Raw genomic sequence first — 19762 nt, 5'->3', positions numbered from 1 at the left:
AACACCTGCATCGTTCCGCCCTCCCTCATGAGAATGTCACTCGAACTAGCAGAAGCTCTCCCGAGCATTGTGAAGCGCAAATTTGAAGCTGCAAAAGCCTCGTCAGATCTGATCTTCTCACCAACAGACGTGGCACTCATCCGCACGTCAAATGGCATTCCTGCAAGTCATATACAAGCCACTGCACCAAACATACAGCTTATGAAGTCTCAGTTTCAACTGCGCTATTGCCCTTCACTAGCAAAGAAGCCTCTACCGAAACTTGCGGGTGCCACGCCCAAGCAAAAGATTGACCCCTTCGAAAACCCGCCAGAAGCACTACACCTTGTTGACATCCCGACCACGAACCCCACGCATTTTCTCGTACTCAACAAGTTCCCGATAATATCTCAGCATTTCATTCTCGCCACAAAGCTAAACAAGAAGCAAACACACGTGCTGGAGCAAGATGATCTGGAAGCGACATACGCTTGCTTAAAGGCATGGCACGAGGAGGGAGACGAACCACAGAGGCGCCTTCTCGCCTTCTTCAACTCGGGAGAGCATAGTGGCGCGTCTCAACCACACCGACACCTACAGTTTCTACCGGTAGAACGCATGCGCGACACTGAAAAGACCAATGGCTGGAACATGCTCATAGACCTAATACTATCGTGCCAGGAAGCCAACCCACCAGGTAAGTCCTCACGAACACTATCTCCTTTCGAAACAGCTAAGACGCACTTGCAGACACCCCAGCCGGGCTATTACAGAACCCTCGGCTCCCCTTCACACACTTTGCTCAGCCCTTCGATTCGGAACCCTCAGGCCCCCAGCTACTTGATATGTATAACCGGTTGTATAAAGAAGCAAAAGCGTCGGTCGAGGCGTTCGTCTCGTCACACCCAGATCAGCTTGCTTTGCACCCAGTCGAAAACGGCGATTTACCAATCAGCTATAACCTCGCCATGACCACGGCAGGCATGGTCATCTTGCCCCGCCGTGCAGAAGGTACCATGCTCCACGGCGACGACGGCAGTGAGATTGGCTTCGTCGCACTCAATGGCACAACATTAGCTGGTACCATGATGGTTAAGAACCAAGGCGAGTGGGATATGCTAAGAAGTCAGCCTGGACTGCTTGACTCCATTCTCGCCGGCATCGGCATTCCCAAAGCCGCTGCTACGGCTAAATTCGGTGCTTCAAATATATGACGATTGGATTCTCATGGTTGATTGTGCGAAATACCCGGTAGCAATTTAGGAAGAGAAAAAGAATAGATGAGTATGACAGTGGGTTGCTTCTCATAGTGCCTTTTCTTCTTTTCCTCCAATATGAAACACAGAGAGAGGATAGGCTGTTCGGTTCCGATAACCACATCAAGAACCATGTTTGATTGGGAAAAAGAAATAAGAATTTCCATCTTTCTGATATTGGGTACCGCATTTCTGGAAAACGAAATGCAAGCTGGCTTTGAACAATACATGAAAAAAAAGGGTTATCACAAGAAAAATCAGGCTATGATGCCCCCAAGCAGAAAACAAGCTGTTCCTCGCGCCCGCTACCATGCAGAATGATGCCTTCCCAGCTCTCCATCTCCCAGCATTTACAGTTGATTGACGCCATAGACCTTGTCCATCTCTTTTTATTCTTGGGCCGACACAACCAATGGGCCCCGCAAGCCGTCTAAGCCCTGCTCGCAAGCATGCGGTCCACAAACTGGGTATAAAAGTTACGCCATTCCTTCTCTTTCTTTGGGCCTTCGAATGAGCCTGCGAGCGTGCGCAGATATTGGTCTTGAACATCTTCGCCAATGCCCATGCCGCTGAGATCCCCCTTGAGACGCTCCGCATATGATTCACCAACCTTCTTGATAATTTCGTGCTGGAGATTCGCCGTTTCATACAAGACTTGTCGCGCTTGCGCATCTTTAGCGTTGAAACCTGGGGATGCTGGGATGGACCATGCCAATGGCGCAAACTTCTCTACTACGTAGTTGTCGAAACCTGGTAATGGTGCTTGTGTGGTGTCGGGCGAAGTAGGCGTGGCATTTGCGCCAGGTCCAACCTTGTCAGGTCCGCCCCAGACAGATACCATGCGGATGAGCACAAAGATTGCAAGGCGCGCAGTTTGGTAGTCTTGCGTATCTCGTGCGAATGTTTCAATGGAAGAAATGATGGGTTCGAAAGTCCCTTGGTTTGCTTGGTAACGTTAGCAATGAAATAACAACTTCTCCATACTCCTCAACCTACCGTTACTAACGAGCACAGACCCGAGGCCATTGTTGAGAACAACAACAATAAAGTTCAGATACTCTCGACGAAGTTCAGCGAGCTGGATCTCATCGTCTGTGCCCGAAGGGACCACGGCTAAGGCGGTGAAGATGCGCTGCAAGACTGGACTCATGACAGTATCCAGGATGCCGGCGATTTCTGATTTGAATGTGAAAATGACTTGACCAAGAACCTTAAGGAATGTGCTGATCTCATCCATCGACGAACTGAGTGACAGCAAGCCTTCGATCCATGATGGTAGCTGCTGTAGCAATCGCGAGCCCAGAACAGCAATCATACGTGAGAAGGCAAAGCGTGCCGCATGACGGATAGAGCTAGACGAGTTCAGCGATTCGACAGCGACGAGGATAGCCTCGGACGCTTTGACAAACTCGTCTGCAACCTCACTGTGTGGGACAGCGCTGTTGTTGTTCGAAGGAACCCAGTCGGAGTAACCGCGTGCTAGTGTTCCCAAAGCCATGATGATATGATGAATCTGTAGTATGGCCCGCTCATCGCCGTTTCTTGCTTGGGGAAGGGTCTTTTGCAGATCCTCGAATAATGGACCCATGATGGTTTGTGCGTACAACTTCTTGTTTTCCACTGAAACAGTGCTTGACGAGGCGATGCATCCAACAGCTTCGAACAGGTACAGCTGTGAATTGAATAGCGCATCTGCGGATTGGTCTTCTTCGTCGGACGACATTTCATCTTCTGAATTGTCAGGCAGCTCGGCTTTGATTGTGAGCAAGTCCCCGACCGCTTGGATGATATCGTATGATACATTGCCCAATTGAGCTCGTAGATGTTTGACTAGACGTTGGAAAAGATACCAGGACCTTGAGCGAACCTTGAGGTGTTCACTGTGGGTGAGACTGACAAAGTTTTCAAGGACTTTAGGGATAAGTCCGGGATTCTGCTCAAAGAACTGATAATAGCGAACGCAAATTTCCATGTACTGTAATTGAACAGCAGGATGCGGATAGTTTGCAAGGCCAGACTCTACCATGCTATTCATCATAATAACAAGTTGTTGAGCAGCCGCAGAAGAAGGCTCGCGCTTCGCATAAAGTCCCTGATTCCGGATAGCGAGTTCCCCAAACAGAAACATCTCGTGTAGGGCCAATTCGAGGTCGCGCCAATTCAATGACTGATCCCCTTGTGACAAACGTCCAAATGTTCCGTTTACTAGGCGGCTGAGCGTTTCGATGTAGTAGGCCTCGTCGATGGCGGTCACCGTCTGTTGTAGAACATGAAGACGCCGTCGGAGATCCAGGAATTCTGCTTCATCGGTCTGCTCGCCCTCTTCACCCCAAGATGCTGTTTCATCATATTTCATCTTTGCAATGATCGCGTCCAAGACTGGCGGCAAAACAGCAGCGTATTGCGGGGGTACAGAGCCAGTCTTCTTTTGCAGTTTTCGTAGGAAGGTAAGGAGATCTGTGAGGGATGGAATGACGGTGGAACATACTTCGTCGTACTGGTCGGCGAAGAAACGTAGGAGATACGGCGTGAAGATTCGAATAAGGTCGTCTGCGCGCTGCCGAATGTGATCTTCGACTGTTTCATTTTCTAGAATCTTGACAATGTCAAAAACAATATTGTTAACAAGCTTGGCGACTGTCTCTGCAAGGTCGTTGTCGTAATTTGGACTGTGGAACTCAGCCAAAGCTGGACTATTGATGAGCTGACCAACAACTTCAGCGAGATTCAAGAAAGTAATCAGCTCAATCTTGTCTGATGGACTCATTTTCTTGCCAACAATCTCTGAAAAAGTATCGATGGCGGCATCGCGCACTTTTCCAGCAGCACTCTCCGGGTCAGCAATACCTTGCTGACCAGCCATCTCCAGGAAAGTGGTGATCATACTTTGGTTCACGACCAAGTTTATATCGATCCAGCTAACCCAACGTCCGATAGTCCTCAAGCACATCTCCACGAGCCCAAGATCCGTCTCTCGCCACTTGCCGAGGATCTCTTGCCAGGAAGCCGCTATCTTTTGTACGTCCCGTTGTCGAATGAGATCCTTCAGTTCTGTGTTCCGCTTCTTTTCGTATTCTGAACGTGTAACCAATTGATCCGCAATCTCGTCGTGGACTTGGCCAAGCATACGAAGGTACAAGAACGTTGTAGCTGTATTTACGCTACCAATTGCAGCCTGGTCCCCGGCCAGGGCGCGGAAATCGTCGAAGAAAGATTGCCATGAAGACGGGTATAAGGCGACAAAAAGGTATGTGATAGTCTGCATCAGCTTGTTCTGGATATGGCTTGTATCCGCAGCCCCGCTTCCAGGCACATAGGACTGACGGATATGGTTCATGAGGGTGTCTTTGATGTATGTAGTGCTTTGCTCATCCAGACGGTGCTCCTGGATTGCATTGTTGACGAGATCGAGCGAAGTATGACGGACGAAATCGGTGGCGCGAGGGTTGCGCGTGAAGAGCGAAAGGGCTGCCTGCCATGCGGAGCCTTCTGAGCGTAGCTGTTCCAGGTACCCTATAGCTTGGCCGCGCACCTCCTGGCTGGATGTCGGGTTGGCGGCGATCTGGATGGCATTTTCGACCTTGAACATGACCGCGTTAGCATGCTTGCAAGGTATTTGGTCGAGTAAGGCAATCGGGCACACATACTTGTTCCTCCATTGCCTCCACTTGCTCGATGCCAGACAGGTAGGTTTTAGGTGACAAGTCAGGAGCGGATATGTGCTAGATTATGTAGTGCGCATCGGAGTTGGTGAAGGGGGAATTCAAGCGACTGAACGGCTATTGGGTCATAAAGTAGGGCGTGAAGCCTGCATCGTGAAAGCGTTACAGCGGTGAAGGCAGAGAGGCGGGGCACGAGGGGCTGACGTACGGCGTGTGCAAGGGCTAATTTGTGGTCAAAGACGTGGTTCGAGCTTCGTCTCGAATTCACAGGAGAGCAGTATTGGTGTGCAAAAATTAAGAGTAAATCCGGTTCTTTGTTGAGTTGTGGTGAGCGAAAAGAGCTATGCAATGACTGGAGTGGGAGTGCCAAGCCTGCTTTTCATGGTGGGATGTCCTCAGCCCAATTTCACCGAATGACACGTGCGCACAAAAATAGTCGCCGACGTTGCTTCCCCAACATCACTGTGAGATCGCGTGTCCTGTCACAGGACTCAGTATACGTGGCTAGGGCTATCACGCAATTTGGAATAATTCTTCAAGTCTAAAACGATCTGCGGGCGACCTTCTACGTTCATATTATAAAAAGTCTTTATTGTGAATGTTTAGTGGAGAAACTGTAGCTTCTTGCGAATCGAGTATCTATGCTGAAGAGTGGGCCTCGCTAGATCGTAACAAGCACACGCATCCAGCTCGTGCTAACCCCAAACTAATGCCATTATCGGTCTATAGCTTTCCTCTGAAGCCTGCGCCGCTTCTGTGATCGTGAGCAGTCTGCGGTAGCAATAATAATCACCAAGACTTACTACGCTCCCAAATGCTTTGCCGCCCAAGCAACATGCTCGTCAGCGAATGATGCCATGAAGTAGTAACTGTGGTCATAGTCGGGCTGCATGCGGAGCTGAATGCCTTTGTCGTTGCCAGCTTCCTTGGCCGCCGCCAAAAAGTTCTCTGGTAGCAGCTGCCCTTGCTTGTAAAAGTTGTCTCCGGTACCCTAGCATGTCTTAGCAAAAATGATCTCGAACCTGACAGTTCGAAATACGTACAACATCAATGAGGATCTCTAGAGGACCCTTCCACTGCTTTACAAGCTCAGAGGCATCGTGCTCTTTCCACTTTTGTTGCTGATCCTCGCCAAAGTATCCTTTGAATGCCTTCTGACCCCATGGACAGTTGATCGGATTGGCAATGGGTGCGAACGCGGAGACGGACTTGTACTTGCCGGGGTTCTTGAGGAACTAGGAGCAGGGGTCAGTGCCGGCAGTTGAATTACCGCGTCATGTCCGACTTACCAGTGTCAACGCGCCATGACCTCCCATGCTGTGACCTGTGATGCTAACTCTGCTAGAATCCAGCTCTTGGAAAGAGGAAAAGAGCGCATCGGGAAGTTCCTTGGTAATGTACGAGTACATGTTGTAGCCCTTTGACCACGGATCCTTAGTAGCGTCTACGTAGAAGCCTGCGCCAGTGCCAAAGTCCCACGACTCATCCTCGCCCGCAATCTGGAGACCCCCTAACATGGCGGGTTAGCAAGGTGCTTGAAAATTTGTTGCAGTATCTACACACTTGGTGAAGTGTCGGGATATACCACGGCAATGCCGTGCTGAGCTGCGCCGTGCTGGAAGAAGCCCTTTTCTGAGCAATTGTTGCCAGTACATGTGAGTCCTGAGAGGTAGAAGAGTACAGGCACTTTTGCGCCAGACTTGAGCGCTTGCGGCGGTAGGAACATGTTCAGCTCCATGTCTGTGTTTGTGCTTGCAGACTTGTGCTTAAGCTTGAGAAGCTTGCCCCCAAAGGAGGCAATGGTGGCGGTAGTTTCGAAAGACATAGTGGATCGTAACGTATGGTAGGGAAAACGCGGTGCAGAAGGTTGGAATACAGATGCAGATCGAGGGGCCTTTAGAAGTTTTGTAAACTGCCGCATGGAGTGACGTTGTGCCTGGAATTAGTGCGGGGGGGAATGAATAGCTACGTTAGCTACCCCACCTTGCTCTAGTCTTTTGGCTCGTTATAGGAATCAGATCCGCGGGTCCGCATATATGCGGCGGAGAAGGCTTGGAGTTAACGGGAATCGGACGAGATTCGGGATATAATTGCGCAACCACTCAGATAAGACTCCATTCGCCGATATGCCCGATAATTCACCAGCAAATCAAACTCCATGCCAAATGCAACACCACAAACTGCCTCTTTATGTCAAGAGTTCTTCACAAGTCCAGTCTTCGTAGAAACCATCAGGCAGATATCTCCGTACAACCAACGGAATCTTCTTCTCTTGCAATTCCTTGGCAGCAATCTGCAGAGGATCCGTCATACCTTCCACGTCAATCAATACCGGGGCATTTCCACTAGAAACATGTTAGTTTTGCTGCGTCCAAGGCGTCCAAATTCCTGCGCGTACCTGATCTGGAGCGCTCTTGTACCGAGCACACGCGCCTTCTCGTACTTGGTCATGTAAGGCGTGGTTGTGCGCTTGTCGTTGGGGACCTTTTTGTCTTTCTCGCTCGTGACAGTGTTTTTGGCTGCCTCCCTGGCTGCTGCAGCCGCGCTGGCATCGCCGGACACCACTACATTGTCGTCGTTGGGGTCGGCGTTGTCTGGGTCCTCGCCGCCGCCGCCCATGTGGTCGTCCTCGTCGTCCATGAGATCGGGCTCGGCTTCTTCATCGAACTCGATGAGAGGCTCATCGCTGGTCACGTCAGCCGTGTTCACTTGGGCTATTCAGGTCTTGAGACTCTGCGACTGAGAAAATGGATGTACGTACATGTCTCCAGCACCGCCATCGTAGTCGTCACCGTTGTCGGACATGGTCGTGATAAAATCTGTAGAACAAAAGGCGGATTTTCAAACGGGTGTGGTTTTGCGCGTGGGCGGTGTTGCGGTGAGGTGGTGTACCTGATGCGCCAGGCAAAGAAAGAAAGCTCTGGACTTTGTCCCGGCCGGCGCAGGCACTAGCGCGTGAAATCTTGGCGCGTCCAAAATACAGTGGATCCTGAATTTCAATTAACACCCTCCGCATCTACGAGCAGCCTTTTGGCATATCCTTGACACCACCATGACTTTGAAGCGCAGGGTCACGGATGAAGCCAATTACACACCTTCAAAAAGGTCTCGAACAGGTATGGCCACCACACCATCGTAATGTCTAAAATCTAACATGTTCGGAGGTGCTGCGGCGGACACCACGGAGCTGGACTATGCTTCAGACGATTCGGCTGACTGGAAGGTCAACTACACCGATAATGGGAAATTGAGGGCAGAGAGTGAAGCCCGCAGACAGTGGAACTATGTCTGCCCTACGTGCTCCCAGCGATTCAACCGACCATGCCGTCTCGAGACACACCTGCGAAGCCATAACAAGGAACGTCCATTTGCCTGTACCGAGCCGGGATGCGATAAGACGTTCCCTCGCAAAGATCATCTGCAACGCCATCTGAAGAATGCTCATAGCGATCCGGCAACCGAACGAACATTCGTATGCGATTGGAATGGTTGCGGGAAGAGCTTCACATCCAATGGCAGGCTACAAAGGCACAGGGATGTCCACGAGTCCAAATTCCATTGCACCGAATATCCACCGTGCAATGAATCATTCAGAAAGGCAAAGTCACTCGAAGCACATGTCCAGAGTCAGCACCTCGCAGTCAAGCCATATGTCTGTGCCCATGTGGATGAGGAAACAGGTCAGAAGTGTACAAGCGGGTTCCAGACCGAGGGTGCATTACAACGGCACATGCATCGGGCACACATCGAGACGCGAGAGCAAGGTCATTTCTGCATGTTATGTATGGGCACGGCTGGCGAAGTCATGGTGCAGACCGAGTCTGCAGACCCACCACAGCTACCGTCGTTTGCGACCAAAGAAGAGTTGGAGGCACATACAGCCGAATTCCATCCACCAGTATGCACAGAGTGTGGCCAAAAATTCAAGAGCGCATCTATACTCAAGTCACATTTCGAAACTGTACATGGCGACCCACAGGAACAGCCACAATACCCATGCCCAAGGCTGGGCTGCGAGAGTGTATTCAACCGAAAGCACAACCTTACGGTGCATATTCAAAATGTTCACGATAAACAATTCAACTACGTGTGTGCAGCAGAAGCCGTAAAAACCTCCAAGCACGCAGAAATCCAGGCCTGGAACGGACAAGATGCTTGCGGCGCCTCATTCAAAGCAAGGTCCTCACTAGACCAGCACATCCGAAAACACCATCTCAACCTCGGCAACCGCAAGCAGCTGCGACAAGCCGCCAAATCCAAAAAGAAACCAGAAGCCTCAATGCTCACCATGCTCACGGGCGTGGGCTACGAAAAGGACCGGGACGTACCTTGTCTCGTCAAAAACTGCGCCTACCGCTTCTACCTCGATCGCGATCTCCGCCGCCATCTACGTGCCGAGCACCACATGTCGGACGCGGAAATCGAAGAAAAGATTCTAGAGCGCGATGCCATGGCTGGCGGCCAGTTCTGGATAGGTGGCCTTGACGAGTCGATGAATATGTTTGCCGATTCGGCGACACCCAGTATGCCAGAGACGCCTGGCCCGTATTTCACTCCTGGTGCTACGACGCCTATGCTACCTTGTCCTGAGCCTGATGCCAAGGACTTGCATCATTTGGGTAGTGGAGCAGGGGTTTTCAATCAGCAGTTTGATCACTTTGCGCTTGTTGATGAGGAGGCGGAGATGGATTTGGAGATGGGGCTGGGCGATTTGCCGCCGGCTGCTGATGTTCAGGATGGGCTGCAGTGGGATATGCTTGCGCCGGTGGAGCAGTATAATATCGACATTACTCGTGGTTAGGGAATTGTTGGGGTTTTGATGATTGTTGTTCACGATGGAAATGTAAAAGATATCTTTAATGACACATAGAGATACCCTATAGATTGTTGAAATAAAAAGTTGAAGACCCGCTACATTCACTCTACTACTCTCAATTACACATTGTCATCTTGTACACGTATATGTGATTCCATGTATACATACTTCACCTCCATCTTCCACTTGCGCGACCAAGTAATCTACAAACAGTACTCTTCCTTCAAAACATATAGAGAAGAAGAAGAAGAAGAAGAAGAAGAAGAAGAAGAAGAGGTATCGACTACATAAAGGTTTGATTCGTCCAGTCTAAATCGCTCGCAAGCACACCCAAAGCGGTAGAAAAAGAAGAAGACAGACGAATGCAAACGTTGGAAGGGGGGTATATATAGTAAACCAGCGAACGGCCGTTAGCAGCGAGAGAAAGAGAGCGCAAGAAAACGGAGAACGAAATAAGAAAAGAAAAATCTTCTTCAGAACGTCCGTAACCCGCCAGCTAAAACTCGCCAGCTATACCACCAATGCAAGCCCCATGAAGCCATTGTGAAAAAAGACAAAAGAAAAAGATTTCGTAATGGCTTTGCTCTATAGAATGAAATTTCCAGAGCAAAAAAAAAAGAAAAAACGCCCACGCTTCTAGAAAAAAAAAAGTCAAAGAAAAAATGACTCGGAGATGGAAAAAAAGGGGGTATAGCATAGAAAGAAAAAGAAAAAAAGCGTAAAAACACCCCAGTACGTCAGATTTCCCATGACAGGGAAAAGGCAATGCGATATATGCAGATCGAATGATAGGGGAAATAAAAGCTGCAATGGGAAGCGAAAAAAGCAAGAAGAGGAAAGGGAAAAGCAAAGAAAAAACATGGCTAAACTTTCCTACGCAGCCACTTTCGCAAATTGCGCCAAAGCACTCGCATCGGGAATCAGAACGACGTCATCTTCTGCCTCGCCTTCTCTTCCCTTCTCGGGCCACTCTTCATGTTCCAGTTTCTGTACAATGGTCGTCTTGTGCTGATTCTGCCAGTCAAGCCTCCACATTTCAAAGCGGAGTTCCCATCTTTGCTGGAGTCGTCGTCTGCGGGATTCAATGAGGGATTCAAGGTGCTCGAGATCTTTCTTGTATTCTGCTTCTTTGGCGGCTTCGTCTTTTTTCAGGTCGAGGTCCAGTTGGCGGAGCTCGGCTTCTTGGGTTTCGAGGCGGCGCTTGAAGTCGACTTCTTGGCGCGCTCGCAGGACGTTGATGGCGCTGGTGTGCTTTCGGGGTAGGCCTTGCTGGAGCATTTTTTGATGGTAAAGCTTTTTGAAGTCGTCTTCGGTTACGGTGTGTGTTTGCTCTTGTGAGGTGTTGGTGCCGAGACAGTAGGCCTCGATGTACTTGAGTGCTGTCGCTACGTTTTGTGTTTCCTGGGCTTGGGCTTCGAGGAGGTCGTGTTCAGCCAATACCTGCCGTTCCTCTAATCGATCTATATCATCTACGTGCTGTATGGTGTGAGTGAACTGAGGTGTCAAGAACCAACAAATTATGTACATACCTGCTTCATGCGTTCCTTCTTACGGACTTCATAATTTACTTGCAGTCGCTCTAGTTCGCATCGGTAGTGTGCTGCGAGGGCTTTTCTTTGGATACTTTCAAACGTCGAGACTCTATCCCATTGTTCCTTCTGCTGAACTCTGAAGCTCTTGAACGCTTCTAACGCTAGGGCAGAGTCAATGTTGGGCGGTTCTTGCTGCACATGTCGAGCTGTCATGTTGGACTCTGAAGAAGACGTCTTGGAAATCTGAGGACCCTCATGTGGAGATGACGATGCGTCTAGTGATACAGCTGATGCTTTCGTATCGACTCCCTCAAGAAGGCCCAGCTCGCTTTTGGTCAGCACATTTTCGGATATTGAGCGTCGCAATGGGCTCCCACAATGACCACACACTGAGTCTGCAGACAGAGACTTGGCCGGGGCTTTGCGGTGCAATTCCGAAGGGCAACTATGAGCATACGTCGTGACATTACGAGAATGCAGGCCAGTGGTGGCAAAGTATCTCGCTTCTTTCCGAAGCAAGGAGAACAGGGCTGAACCTCGCTTTTTGCGAGTATGCTCCTGCTGGGAAGAAGATCCTTTGGACGTCACAAAAGAGGAAGTGGCTGTGGCAGAGGACAGTGATGATCGAGTGGCAGGCTCTACACGTTCAATGGGTTGCTGGCAATTGTCTGCCAGCTGAGGAGCCTGGGCCAGGGCTGGAGGCATCCTCTTGGCCGACATGTAGTCAGCAGAGTAGACATGGTCGCGAGAAGTACGGGAAGGCGCCGAGGTGAAGCCTGTGGACTGGGTCTCTTGGGAGTGCATCGACCGCGAACTTGTCTGGTCGCTGTCGAGGGTCATGGTGGACACGGCGCGCGAGATTGTTGCTGGCGAGGGCATGAAGCGATAGGGATCCTGGATGCCAGCCTCGCGGGCAAGCACGACGAGCTCGGCATCGAGGTCGTCCTCTGTCTGGTGGGCAGGCAGGCCCAGGGCCTCGGCGAGATAGACGTGGTGGTCGAAGATGGGGGCGGTGGTGAGGAGAGTCGGGGGTTGGTCCGATATGAGGTCAGCCATTGCGCCGGAGCGCGCATGCATGCAGTGAGCGAGTGGTTGAGGGTGATGTCAGGAAGAAAGAGGTGGTGGCACCGCCCAAGACATGCAGGCGGCGGCGGCCTTGTCTTTCTTGGGCCAGAGCAGGCGCGGTCGAGTCGACGGCCAGCACACACTCGACCCGGGAGAGCCGCAATTAATTGGCAGACTGGCGGGTCAGGCGTCAAAGGGGTCAAGTCGGTGTGAGGATAGATGCTGTAGAAGCAGGGCGCTAGTATGTGGGAAAAGTTGACCCATGATCATGTGCCTGCTGATGCGACTGTCGCCGTGGGGTTGGCCAGCAGGGGACGGCCGAGTTGCCCACCTGGCCCACGCCCTTCTCGCCCGTCTCGAGGCGGCCATTTTTTTGCTTTTGGGGGGTGGAGATGCCTATCTGCTCACGTACCTACGTATCTAATCCACATTCATCCATCCAGCCCAGACAATATTGCCCGTCCATGCTCTGCCAACCCTAAGCCGGCAGCCAGTGGGCCACCGTGAAACCCTATCGACGAATCCATGTACCCGTCCGGCCGACGTGGCGCCGTCTCTTGTCGTCATCTTGTCCGCACTCTCGGTCGTCGTCTTGCTATAGGTGTAGTGCTGCCATAAGGCTATGCCCACTTGACTCCATCTAGCCCTCCCGGCCCATGACCCGTGCCGTGGCGTCTGTCAACTGTCACCTCAACCACCACTTGCTATCAGCGCCGCGTCCATCACTTGCCCTCTTGGAACAACTGCATCTGAGCGACCCGGCTCTTCTCCCACCGCCAAACCAACCACCCCTCTCGTCGCGAATGCCAATGGGCGGCTTACCATGTACAGTCGATGCCATCTCTGTTCGCGACATTGGTGATACAGCGAGCAGCCTAGCTTCGGTAGTATGCCGTCACTGCCAGCCAATCACACGCCCCCTCACCACGGCTAACGATGCATGTTTCCGTATTCTACTCTCTTCGCACTCCTCCTCCATCTCTCCATCTACACACTCAGTCTACGTGTACTCTCAAGTACCATGCTCAGGTGACACGAATCTATTCAGGGCGTCGCCATGGTGCTACTGCCGACTTAAGCGACTAGACATACCGGCCCGCACGCCATACCTACATATGCAGCTAAATCCCTGTGCACAGACGGCTACCCACAGAGTGAGCTATGCTAATGTACACAAGTACATACACCTACAGAGTACCCCAGACACGTCTTCGGTTAAAAAGAGAAGCTTCCAACATCCGTGTACATGTTGGCCGGGAGCGCCGTACAGTCTATTACAAATTTCTACGTGGACCACTCATGCAGCGTGAACTCGTCAATGCACACATGGATAAAAATGTAATCAATACAAGAAGATAGAAAAGCACACATGACGAAAGCTCAACGCCTCATGCAACAAGGACTCCACCAAGAGCCATGCCAGACCAACCTAGCATCGTCTCTTGTCGTCTTTCCCAACGCCAGTCATGCACAAACATGGAAATCCCTACACACGACGTTAACCAGAAATGAGTACCCAAAGAAGGAAGACTGTCCCATGTTAGCTTGCTGTCACATGGGTCAAATGCCAAAGCCACCACTCACAGATCATTAGCACTCCAAACATCTTTGCCACGAGCCATCGGTTGCCCTGCACCCGGCTCCAGTACTTCATCAGCTCTCGCTGCGCACCCTCGACATTGTCCACAACATCCTCAGTGTTGGCATCAATTCGCTGAATCTGCTCTCCCTGCTCAGACACCATCTGTGCGAGCTGGCTGAAGATGCCACCGAGTTCCTGGATCGTCGACTCGATCGACTCAATGGCTCGCCCTCGCTCTTGAATGTACATGTTCTGTGGCTGCGCCTCTTCCATGAGCAGTAGCTGCGCATCTGATTGCGCTCCTCCCCGCGTCAGGGCAGACGATCCAGAAGGCTCGAGCGAAAGCAAGTCTTGTTGCACTGCGTTGGTGTTTCTGCTAAATCCTCCTGGTGATCGTCCTCGCTGGGGTGTCTGGTAAAGTGGCGAATCTGTCCTGCCAGGCTCGAGGCTGCTGTGGGACTGCTGCGCAGCCGAGGAGAGAAACTGTTCGGTCCGTGAACGGGATGCCTGCATGTTCTTGGTCCGCACTTCGAGCACATCCTTGAAGTTTGTGCCCACATTCTGCAGCTTGTCCTTCAACAACATGACGACATTGCTGTTGTGCTCGCCCTCTTGGTCGAGGCCGGGCTTCGCCTTGGGGTGTAATTTTGCGTTCATCTGCTGTAGCGCCTGCACCTGGCCGGAGAGCGCAGACATGTCTTGCTTGATAACAAATGTGAGTTCGTCAAACTCGACCGGGCGGTCATCGAAGAGCGTCTTGCGCTTAGCTAGTTGCGATAGTCGCTCCAGTTTTTGCATTGTGCTCGCGACACCGCGCGCAACCTCTGCTGCATTGCGCGCAAACTCAGAGCGCTGACGCCGCGGACTGGCATTTGCCTGCGCCTTTTCTTGTGCGGTCAAAAGCGACTGCCTCTGCGCGCCCGTCTTGGACTGCGCCTGTCGTCGCTGGGCCTGTGCAAGAATGGAGCGAAATTCCTCGGTACGGTCTTGGATGGAGACGGCCATGGTGCCTGTGAATTACAGCGTGTAAACAAGTCGGGGAGTCGAGGCGTCGAGGCGGAAAGGGGCAGCGCGCCGCGTATCGGCAGGGTGGCCAGGCGCTGCGACTTGGCGATGGTGCTCGGGCAACGGGTACGTGTATCGACGGTGGCTATGAGGTTGACCGTAGTACTCAATGTGTGATGGTGAGCGGCGCAGAATCGGGCTCGCTTGTGGGAGAAAACGTGGCGGAGGATATGGGGGAAATTGGGATGGAAAGTCGAGGGCGGTTGGGGGAACGTGTTAGTTCCAAGAGGGGCCCTTGTCCGGACGGTTCCATTTATGGCTACCTGCGCCACACCACCCAGGCACGACTGCTGTGGCGCCCAGCCCTGCGCCCCGCCGCTGCATCACCCTCAAGTCGTGCGAGAGAATTGGCAGGCCGGGCAAATAAATGTCTCGCTCTTCAACTTTCTTATGCTTATCCTTGACCCCTATTGCAACTCCCTGCCATTAGTGTTTGGGCCGATTCGTCGTGTTTAGTGAGATTGAACCTTGGTCGTGCGCACCAGGTGACGTACGTATCATTCCCGGAAGCTCGGTCGGCGCCATCCACAGTCCCCTCTCTCGCAACCGACCATTGCTGTAGCTACTCTCCCTGCGTCCCAGCCCTTACTCACCCAAGCCTGCACTCGCGCGGTGAACAGACAGCTCTCCTGTTGGACAGTCCGTCTTTGCACATAGTCACCCAGTCCCCTTGCACCATTGTATGCGCTGTAGGACATAGCTGGCCTTGGGCTTAGCCCCGGTGGAGCCCTACGCTTTATTGTGCTGTGCAGACCCGATCCACACAACTTGACCGTCCACCACCATGGCTGGACCATTTCGCTTCCAGGAGGAAGCCAGGTCGCCGCTGTAGGTCTTGCTCCTTCGCGCAATCCCTCCAGCGAGACTGACTTGTAGTAGCGATCGCAGCGCCTCACCCTTCTCTGCCGGCCAGCCTGTGTCCTTCAAGACCAATGTCAATCGCTCCAAAACAAAGAAGTGGGTGCAGGCAAAGAAGAATGCCTACGACGGCGACGACTGGGGCGACTACGATGAGTATGACGAATACGGCGTGAACCAGGAACCCCAAAATGCCCAACCTCCCGCGCAGCGATACTACGCCCAGCGTACAGAGCAGCCCTCGCGAAGCTTCACCGACCCCTCCCTCCAAGCACCACTACCAAAAGCCCGCAGGAATTCGTTTGAGCGTGGAGAGGAACAGCGCGCATTCTCATCGACCATTCCTCAGCCTCAGCATGCTCATACCCAGCCACAAAGAGAACTCCAGGGGCTGCCAGATAGTAATGCCTTTGGCCCAGGCTATGACATGGGAGGTAGGGGTGATTTCAGTCCCTCTGCAGTCCCTCCACCATTGCAGACACGTATGTCGCAGGTGCCTGCCGATATCACTCCCCCCTCACAACCCCAGTTCCCTCCACGCAAAAGCAGTATAGGTCAGGCAAGTTCGCCGATAGCTACCTCCCCGCGGTCGCGCACCGGCAGTGCATCTGACAAGCCACTACCTTTTATCAGACCAGCAGACATATACAAGCGTCACCAAGAAGATCAGGAGCGTCGGTCGCTGGAATCGTCACGACCCAGCCTAGACTCTCTTTCATCCCCAGGACGGGATGATGCAGGGCTCGCTCATGAGGGTGGAAAATCCCTACAGCCCATGGAAACAGTCGCTGAGCGCAAGAGCGAGTATCTACCAGACTTTGATCCCAAAGCCATCCAGTCCGACCCCAGCCCTTCCCAGCAGGAACACCCCGCCAACTCATCGTCGGACGACCAGGGTCTACGTTCTGTTGTCGATCAGGCATTCACCCGTACAGATGACCAGCGCTCGGTTCCGCCAACACCGACGTCAAACGACACGAGCTCAGACCTTCTAAGAAGCAATACTGGAAGCACTTCTAGTATTAGTCCAATCATGAGCCGTGTCCCTAGCTCTGCCGCTTCAGCGTTAAAGATGCGCAATCAAGCAGAAGGAAATACCCCCGTGATTAAGGAGGAGCCTGGTGAAGTCACAACACCCGTCACCCAGCCAACCCCAGCGAACAATGTTGACTCGCTGCACCACGTTCCACAAAGGCCATCTCCGGGTCACTCCCGAAACATTTCAAGCTCGTCTACCCCTCGCAGTGGTCTTGCTACACCGACACGCGGTGACAGCCCTGCTCGTTCGCCTGTGCTAGCAGCCAGCAGAGATTTGCCAAGACCGAAATCCGCCCTTTTCTTGACTGACGACGACGCAAGTCCTGAAGGCATGGACGGTGGGTTGAAGGGGCCGTCTTCTGCATATGCTAATCGCGAAGCGGATCTCGCCACTTCAACTAACAGCCGCCCAAGCAGCGGGGTTCTGGATCTAGGAGCCACACAGCGTCAGTCACAGAACATGTTCTTAGAGTCCCACAATGCACAATCCCCTATCGAAGATGTTTTACCACGCGACCGTTCGGAATCACCTAGCAAAGGCCGTGTGCAGGCACTGGCCGGCAAGTTTGGCGATGTAGCTTCTTCAAGACGCGGATCAACACAGTCGAATCTTTCAAGAAATAGCGTTCAGTCATGGGAGCGAAGCCGTAACAATTCGCGTGCAGCGTCTCCAACAAAAGCTAGTCCATCAAAACCCAGCAGTCCGGTCAAAGAGTTCCGTCCTCACCTACCCGGCCAATGGGAATCATACACGACCACAGTCATGACCCCTTCAGAACATGGGGAGCAGGATCGGGGGTTAGGCAATGTGGAGAAGAATCAAGTTTCCTCGGATAGTCTGGACTTGACACCTACAACTGCTAAGCAATCAGTTGCTGAAGTTCCTTCAACCGAGGCAGACAACTCCGACCCACTGGCCGCTCTTCGAAACGCCGGAGCTGCAATGGCTGAATCCATCCGCACGACTATTGGGATCAATGAGAACCCATCAGAAACTCAGAAGGAGAAAAGGGCATCGGTTGACCATGGAAACATCTATCTACCTAGGCCATTGCAGCTTGATCGCACGATAACATCTAATTCAAGTGCACCACCCACACCTCCTGCAAAAGACACTCCAAAATCTGAGTTTCCACCATCACCTCCCTTGAAAGAAAGCACCTCGCCGTCTGTGGAGGATCCTTTGAGTCGCCCAAGTTTTGATCAAAAACTCAGCACCGATACTTCGGCCGAAGACCAAGAAAGCGATCGTTTGCGAAAGGAGATTGTTGCCAGTTTGGGTCCTCTCAATATCCCAGACTCACCAGCGGACGAACCAAGTTTAGCTCCACTGCAACCGCACAGCCCGGGTACGAATCGTGCCAGCTCGATCCTACCTGACGAGTACAAGAGCTACTGGGCTGAAGAGGACCGTGTTTCTCGTCGGTCTTCTCAAAACAGCGAGACCAAAGCCAAAGACCCACCGCAAGCAGCAACCGTCACATTTCTTCCACAATCCGAAGACCCCACAAAACCTGTAATCAAGAGGTTCAGCTGGGAAGGAGGCGGTTCGCTGATACAAACACCAGTTGAATCAGGAAAGGAAACTCCCCCAGCAGAGCCTACAACAGCCTCACACGAGCCTGAAAAGCCTACATCCGCTGGAGAGCGAGCTGTAGAACAGGAACACCAACAAACACCTGAGGCTCTCCCTGGCATCGCTGTACACACTGATCATACTTCGACTATTACTAAGTCCGATCCTGTCGGTGATAGCGAAAAGCCGACTGAGCCTTCTCCTCATTTGGACCCTACACCGTCTGTAACCAGCCCCGCTCGGGAGGCTACGCGTTCACCGGGTCTTCATGTTGTGAATACGGAAGAAAATCCCGAAGCTGTGGACCTTCCTCCACGCTTTACTGCCGAACACGATCCGCCTCCCGCGGTTCCTGAAAAAGCCACAACGCCGGAACCTGCAGAATCACAGCCAGCAACTGAGACGCACAATAAAGAAGTTCAAACTCCTGTTGCAGCGCCTGTAGCGTCCGCAGCGCAAGAATCTTCTACCAAGTCGCCAGCCACAGACAAGCCCTTGGGCGCTCGAGAGATCGCAACACTCAATTCTGCAACGGAACGGATCGATACGTACAACAAGACGCGGGAATATTGGGCAAGTATAGACCATGGGCTGAATGATTGGCTGACAGCAACTTTGGATGCAAAGCCCGAGTTGGCAACGCAGACATTTCCAGTGCAACGAGCGCCTACGGGTTCTATTCGTCACAGACATACTGGCTCGCTTTTGTTTGGGAAACTGGGTGGGTCAAGCAGCCACGAGTCGAGTGCCGAGCAGCATAATAATGCCAGTACTGCCGCTCCTACCAACACCAGCTCTCCAACTGCCAATGCGCCTTCTGGGTCTAGTTTTGGTGGACGGATTGTGAACCAGCAAGTGCAGATGAAGGGCAAAGATCTGCTGCATACTGCCAACGTACTGGGTGGGAAGGGCATGACCAGTGCCAAGGGCTTTTTTGCGAAAGGCAAGAGTCGGTTCGGGCGCGAAAAGGCAGAGAAGTGATTTCTGTCCTGTATGGCATATGCTGCAACAACTACGAGGGGCTGTCTTGTTCGACTAAGAAGCTGTGAGGGGTAACTCGATCTGGTCGCCCGGAACTTCGATATGGCGTTTTGGCCTTTTACTTGGGTTCCTTACTATATATTTTTCACTCTATGACTGGTAGCCTCCTCTATATCTCCGTATCTATCTCAATGTAATCTCCCAGTCCCTACACGGTGCCTGCAGTCGTCATGAAGGTAACTAAACTTTGCGCAGAAGTTCGATTCAAATTTCAGCCTTTCTTTTTTTTCAACCGCTTAGTCCGACACCTCTACACCGACAGATATCAATTTGAGCTTGCCAACAGACTTCC

General features: G+C 52.1%; 8 protein-coding genes across 8 annotated transcripts; 3 read left to right on the top strand and 5 right to left on the bottom strand.

Moving 5' to 3' along the window:
- Positions 1-27: 27 nt before the first annotated feature.
- On the top strand, positions 28-1193 carry COCCADRAFT_35676 (uncharacterized protein; the record flags this gene model as incomplete). The annotated part of the gene is made up of 3 exons (XM_007712784.1): positions 28-162; positions 214-676; positions 730-1193. 3 exons carry the CDS (start codon positions 28-30, stop codon positions 1191-1193), a joined length of 1062 nt encoding a protein of 353 aa, XP_007710974.1.
- Positions 1194-1665: 472 nt separating this feature from the next.
- On the bottom strand, positions 1666-4824 carry COCCADRAFT_92726 (uncharacterized protein; the record flags this gene model as incomplete). Its single annotated transcript, XM_007712783.1, has 2 exons — positions 1666-2180; positions 2232-4824. The coding sequence occupies 2 exons, from the start codon at positions 4822-4824 to the stop codon at positions 1666-1668; spliced, it is 3108 nt and encodes a 1035-aa protein (XP_007710973.1).
- Positions 4825-5699: 875 nt separating this feature from the next.
- Positions 5700-6722, bottom strand: COCCADRAFT_92750 (uncharacterized protein; the record flags this gene model as incomplete). The annotated part of the gene is made up of 4 exons (XM_007712782.1): positions 5700-5888; positions 5941-6132; positions 6187-6407; positions 6461-6722. The coding sequence occupies 4 exons, from the start codon at positions 6720-6722 to the stop codon at positions 5700-5702; spliced, it is 864 nt and encodes a 287-aa protein (XP_007710972.1).
- Positions 6723-7085: 363 nt separating this feature from the next.
- On the bottom strand, positions 7086-7702 carry COCCADRAFT_3947 (uncharacterized protein; the record flags this gene model as incomplete). Its single annotated transcript, XM_007712752.1, has 3 exons — positions 7086-7242; positions 7296-7583; positions 7659-7702. 3 exons carry the CDS (start codon positions 7700-7702, stop codon positions 7086-7088), a joined length of 489 nt encoding a protein of 162 aa, XP_007710942.1.
- A 247-nt stretch (positions 7703-7949) lies between these two features.
- Positions 7950-9698, top strand: COCCADRAFT_3946 (uncharacterized protein; the record flags this gene model as incomplete). The annotated part of the gene is made up of 2 exons (XM_007712751.1): positions 7950-8013; positions 8062-9698. The coding sequence occupies 2 exons, from the start codon at positions 7950-7952 to the stop codon at positions 9696-9698; spliced, it is 1701 nt and encodes a 566-aa protein (XP_007710941.1).
- An 888-nt stretch (positions 9699-10586) lies between these two features.
- Positions 10587-12301, bottom strand: COCCADRAFT_92676 (uncharacterized protein; the record flags this gene model as incomplete). The annotated part of the gene is made up of 2 exons (XM_007712781.1): positions 10587-11189; positions 11243-12301. 2 exons carry the CDS (start codon positions 12299-12301, stop codon positions 10587-10589), a joined length of 1662 nt encoding a protein of 553 aa, XP_007710971.1.
- A 1507-nt stretch (positions 12302-13808) lies between these two features.
- Positions 13809-14897, bottom strand: COCCADRAFT_92638 (uncharacterized protein; the record flags this gene model as incomplete). Its single annotated transcript, XM_007712780.1, has 2 exons — positions 13809-13840; positions 13895-14897. The coding sequence occupies 2 exons, from the start codon at positions 14895-14897 to the stop codon at positions 13809-13811; spliced, it is 1035 nt and encodes a 344-aa protein (XP_007710970.1).
- Positions 14898-15741: 844 nt separating this feature from the next.
- Positions 15742-19410, top strand: COCCADRAFT_25198 (uncharacterized protein; the record flags this gene model as incomplete). Its single annotated transcript, XM_007712756.1, has 3 exons — positions 15742-15785; positions 15837-16297; positions 16370-19410. 3 exons carry the CDS (start codon positions 15742-15744, stop codon positions 19408-19410), a joined length of 3546 nt encoding a protein of 1181 aa, XP_007710946.1.
- Positions 19411-19762: the final 352 nt, after the last annotated feature.

This window comes from Bipolaris zeicola (genome assembly GCF_000523435.1).
Source record: "Bipolaris zeicola 26-R-13 unplaced genomic scaffold scaffold_49, whole genome shotgun sequence".
NCBI classification, from domain to species: Eukaryota; Fungi; Ascomycota; class Dothideomycetes; order Pleosporales; family Pleosporaceae; genus Bipolaris; species Bipolaris zeicola.
This window is presented reverse-complemented; position numbering and strand designations above follow the sequence as displayed.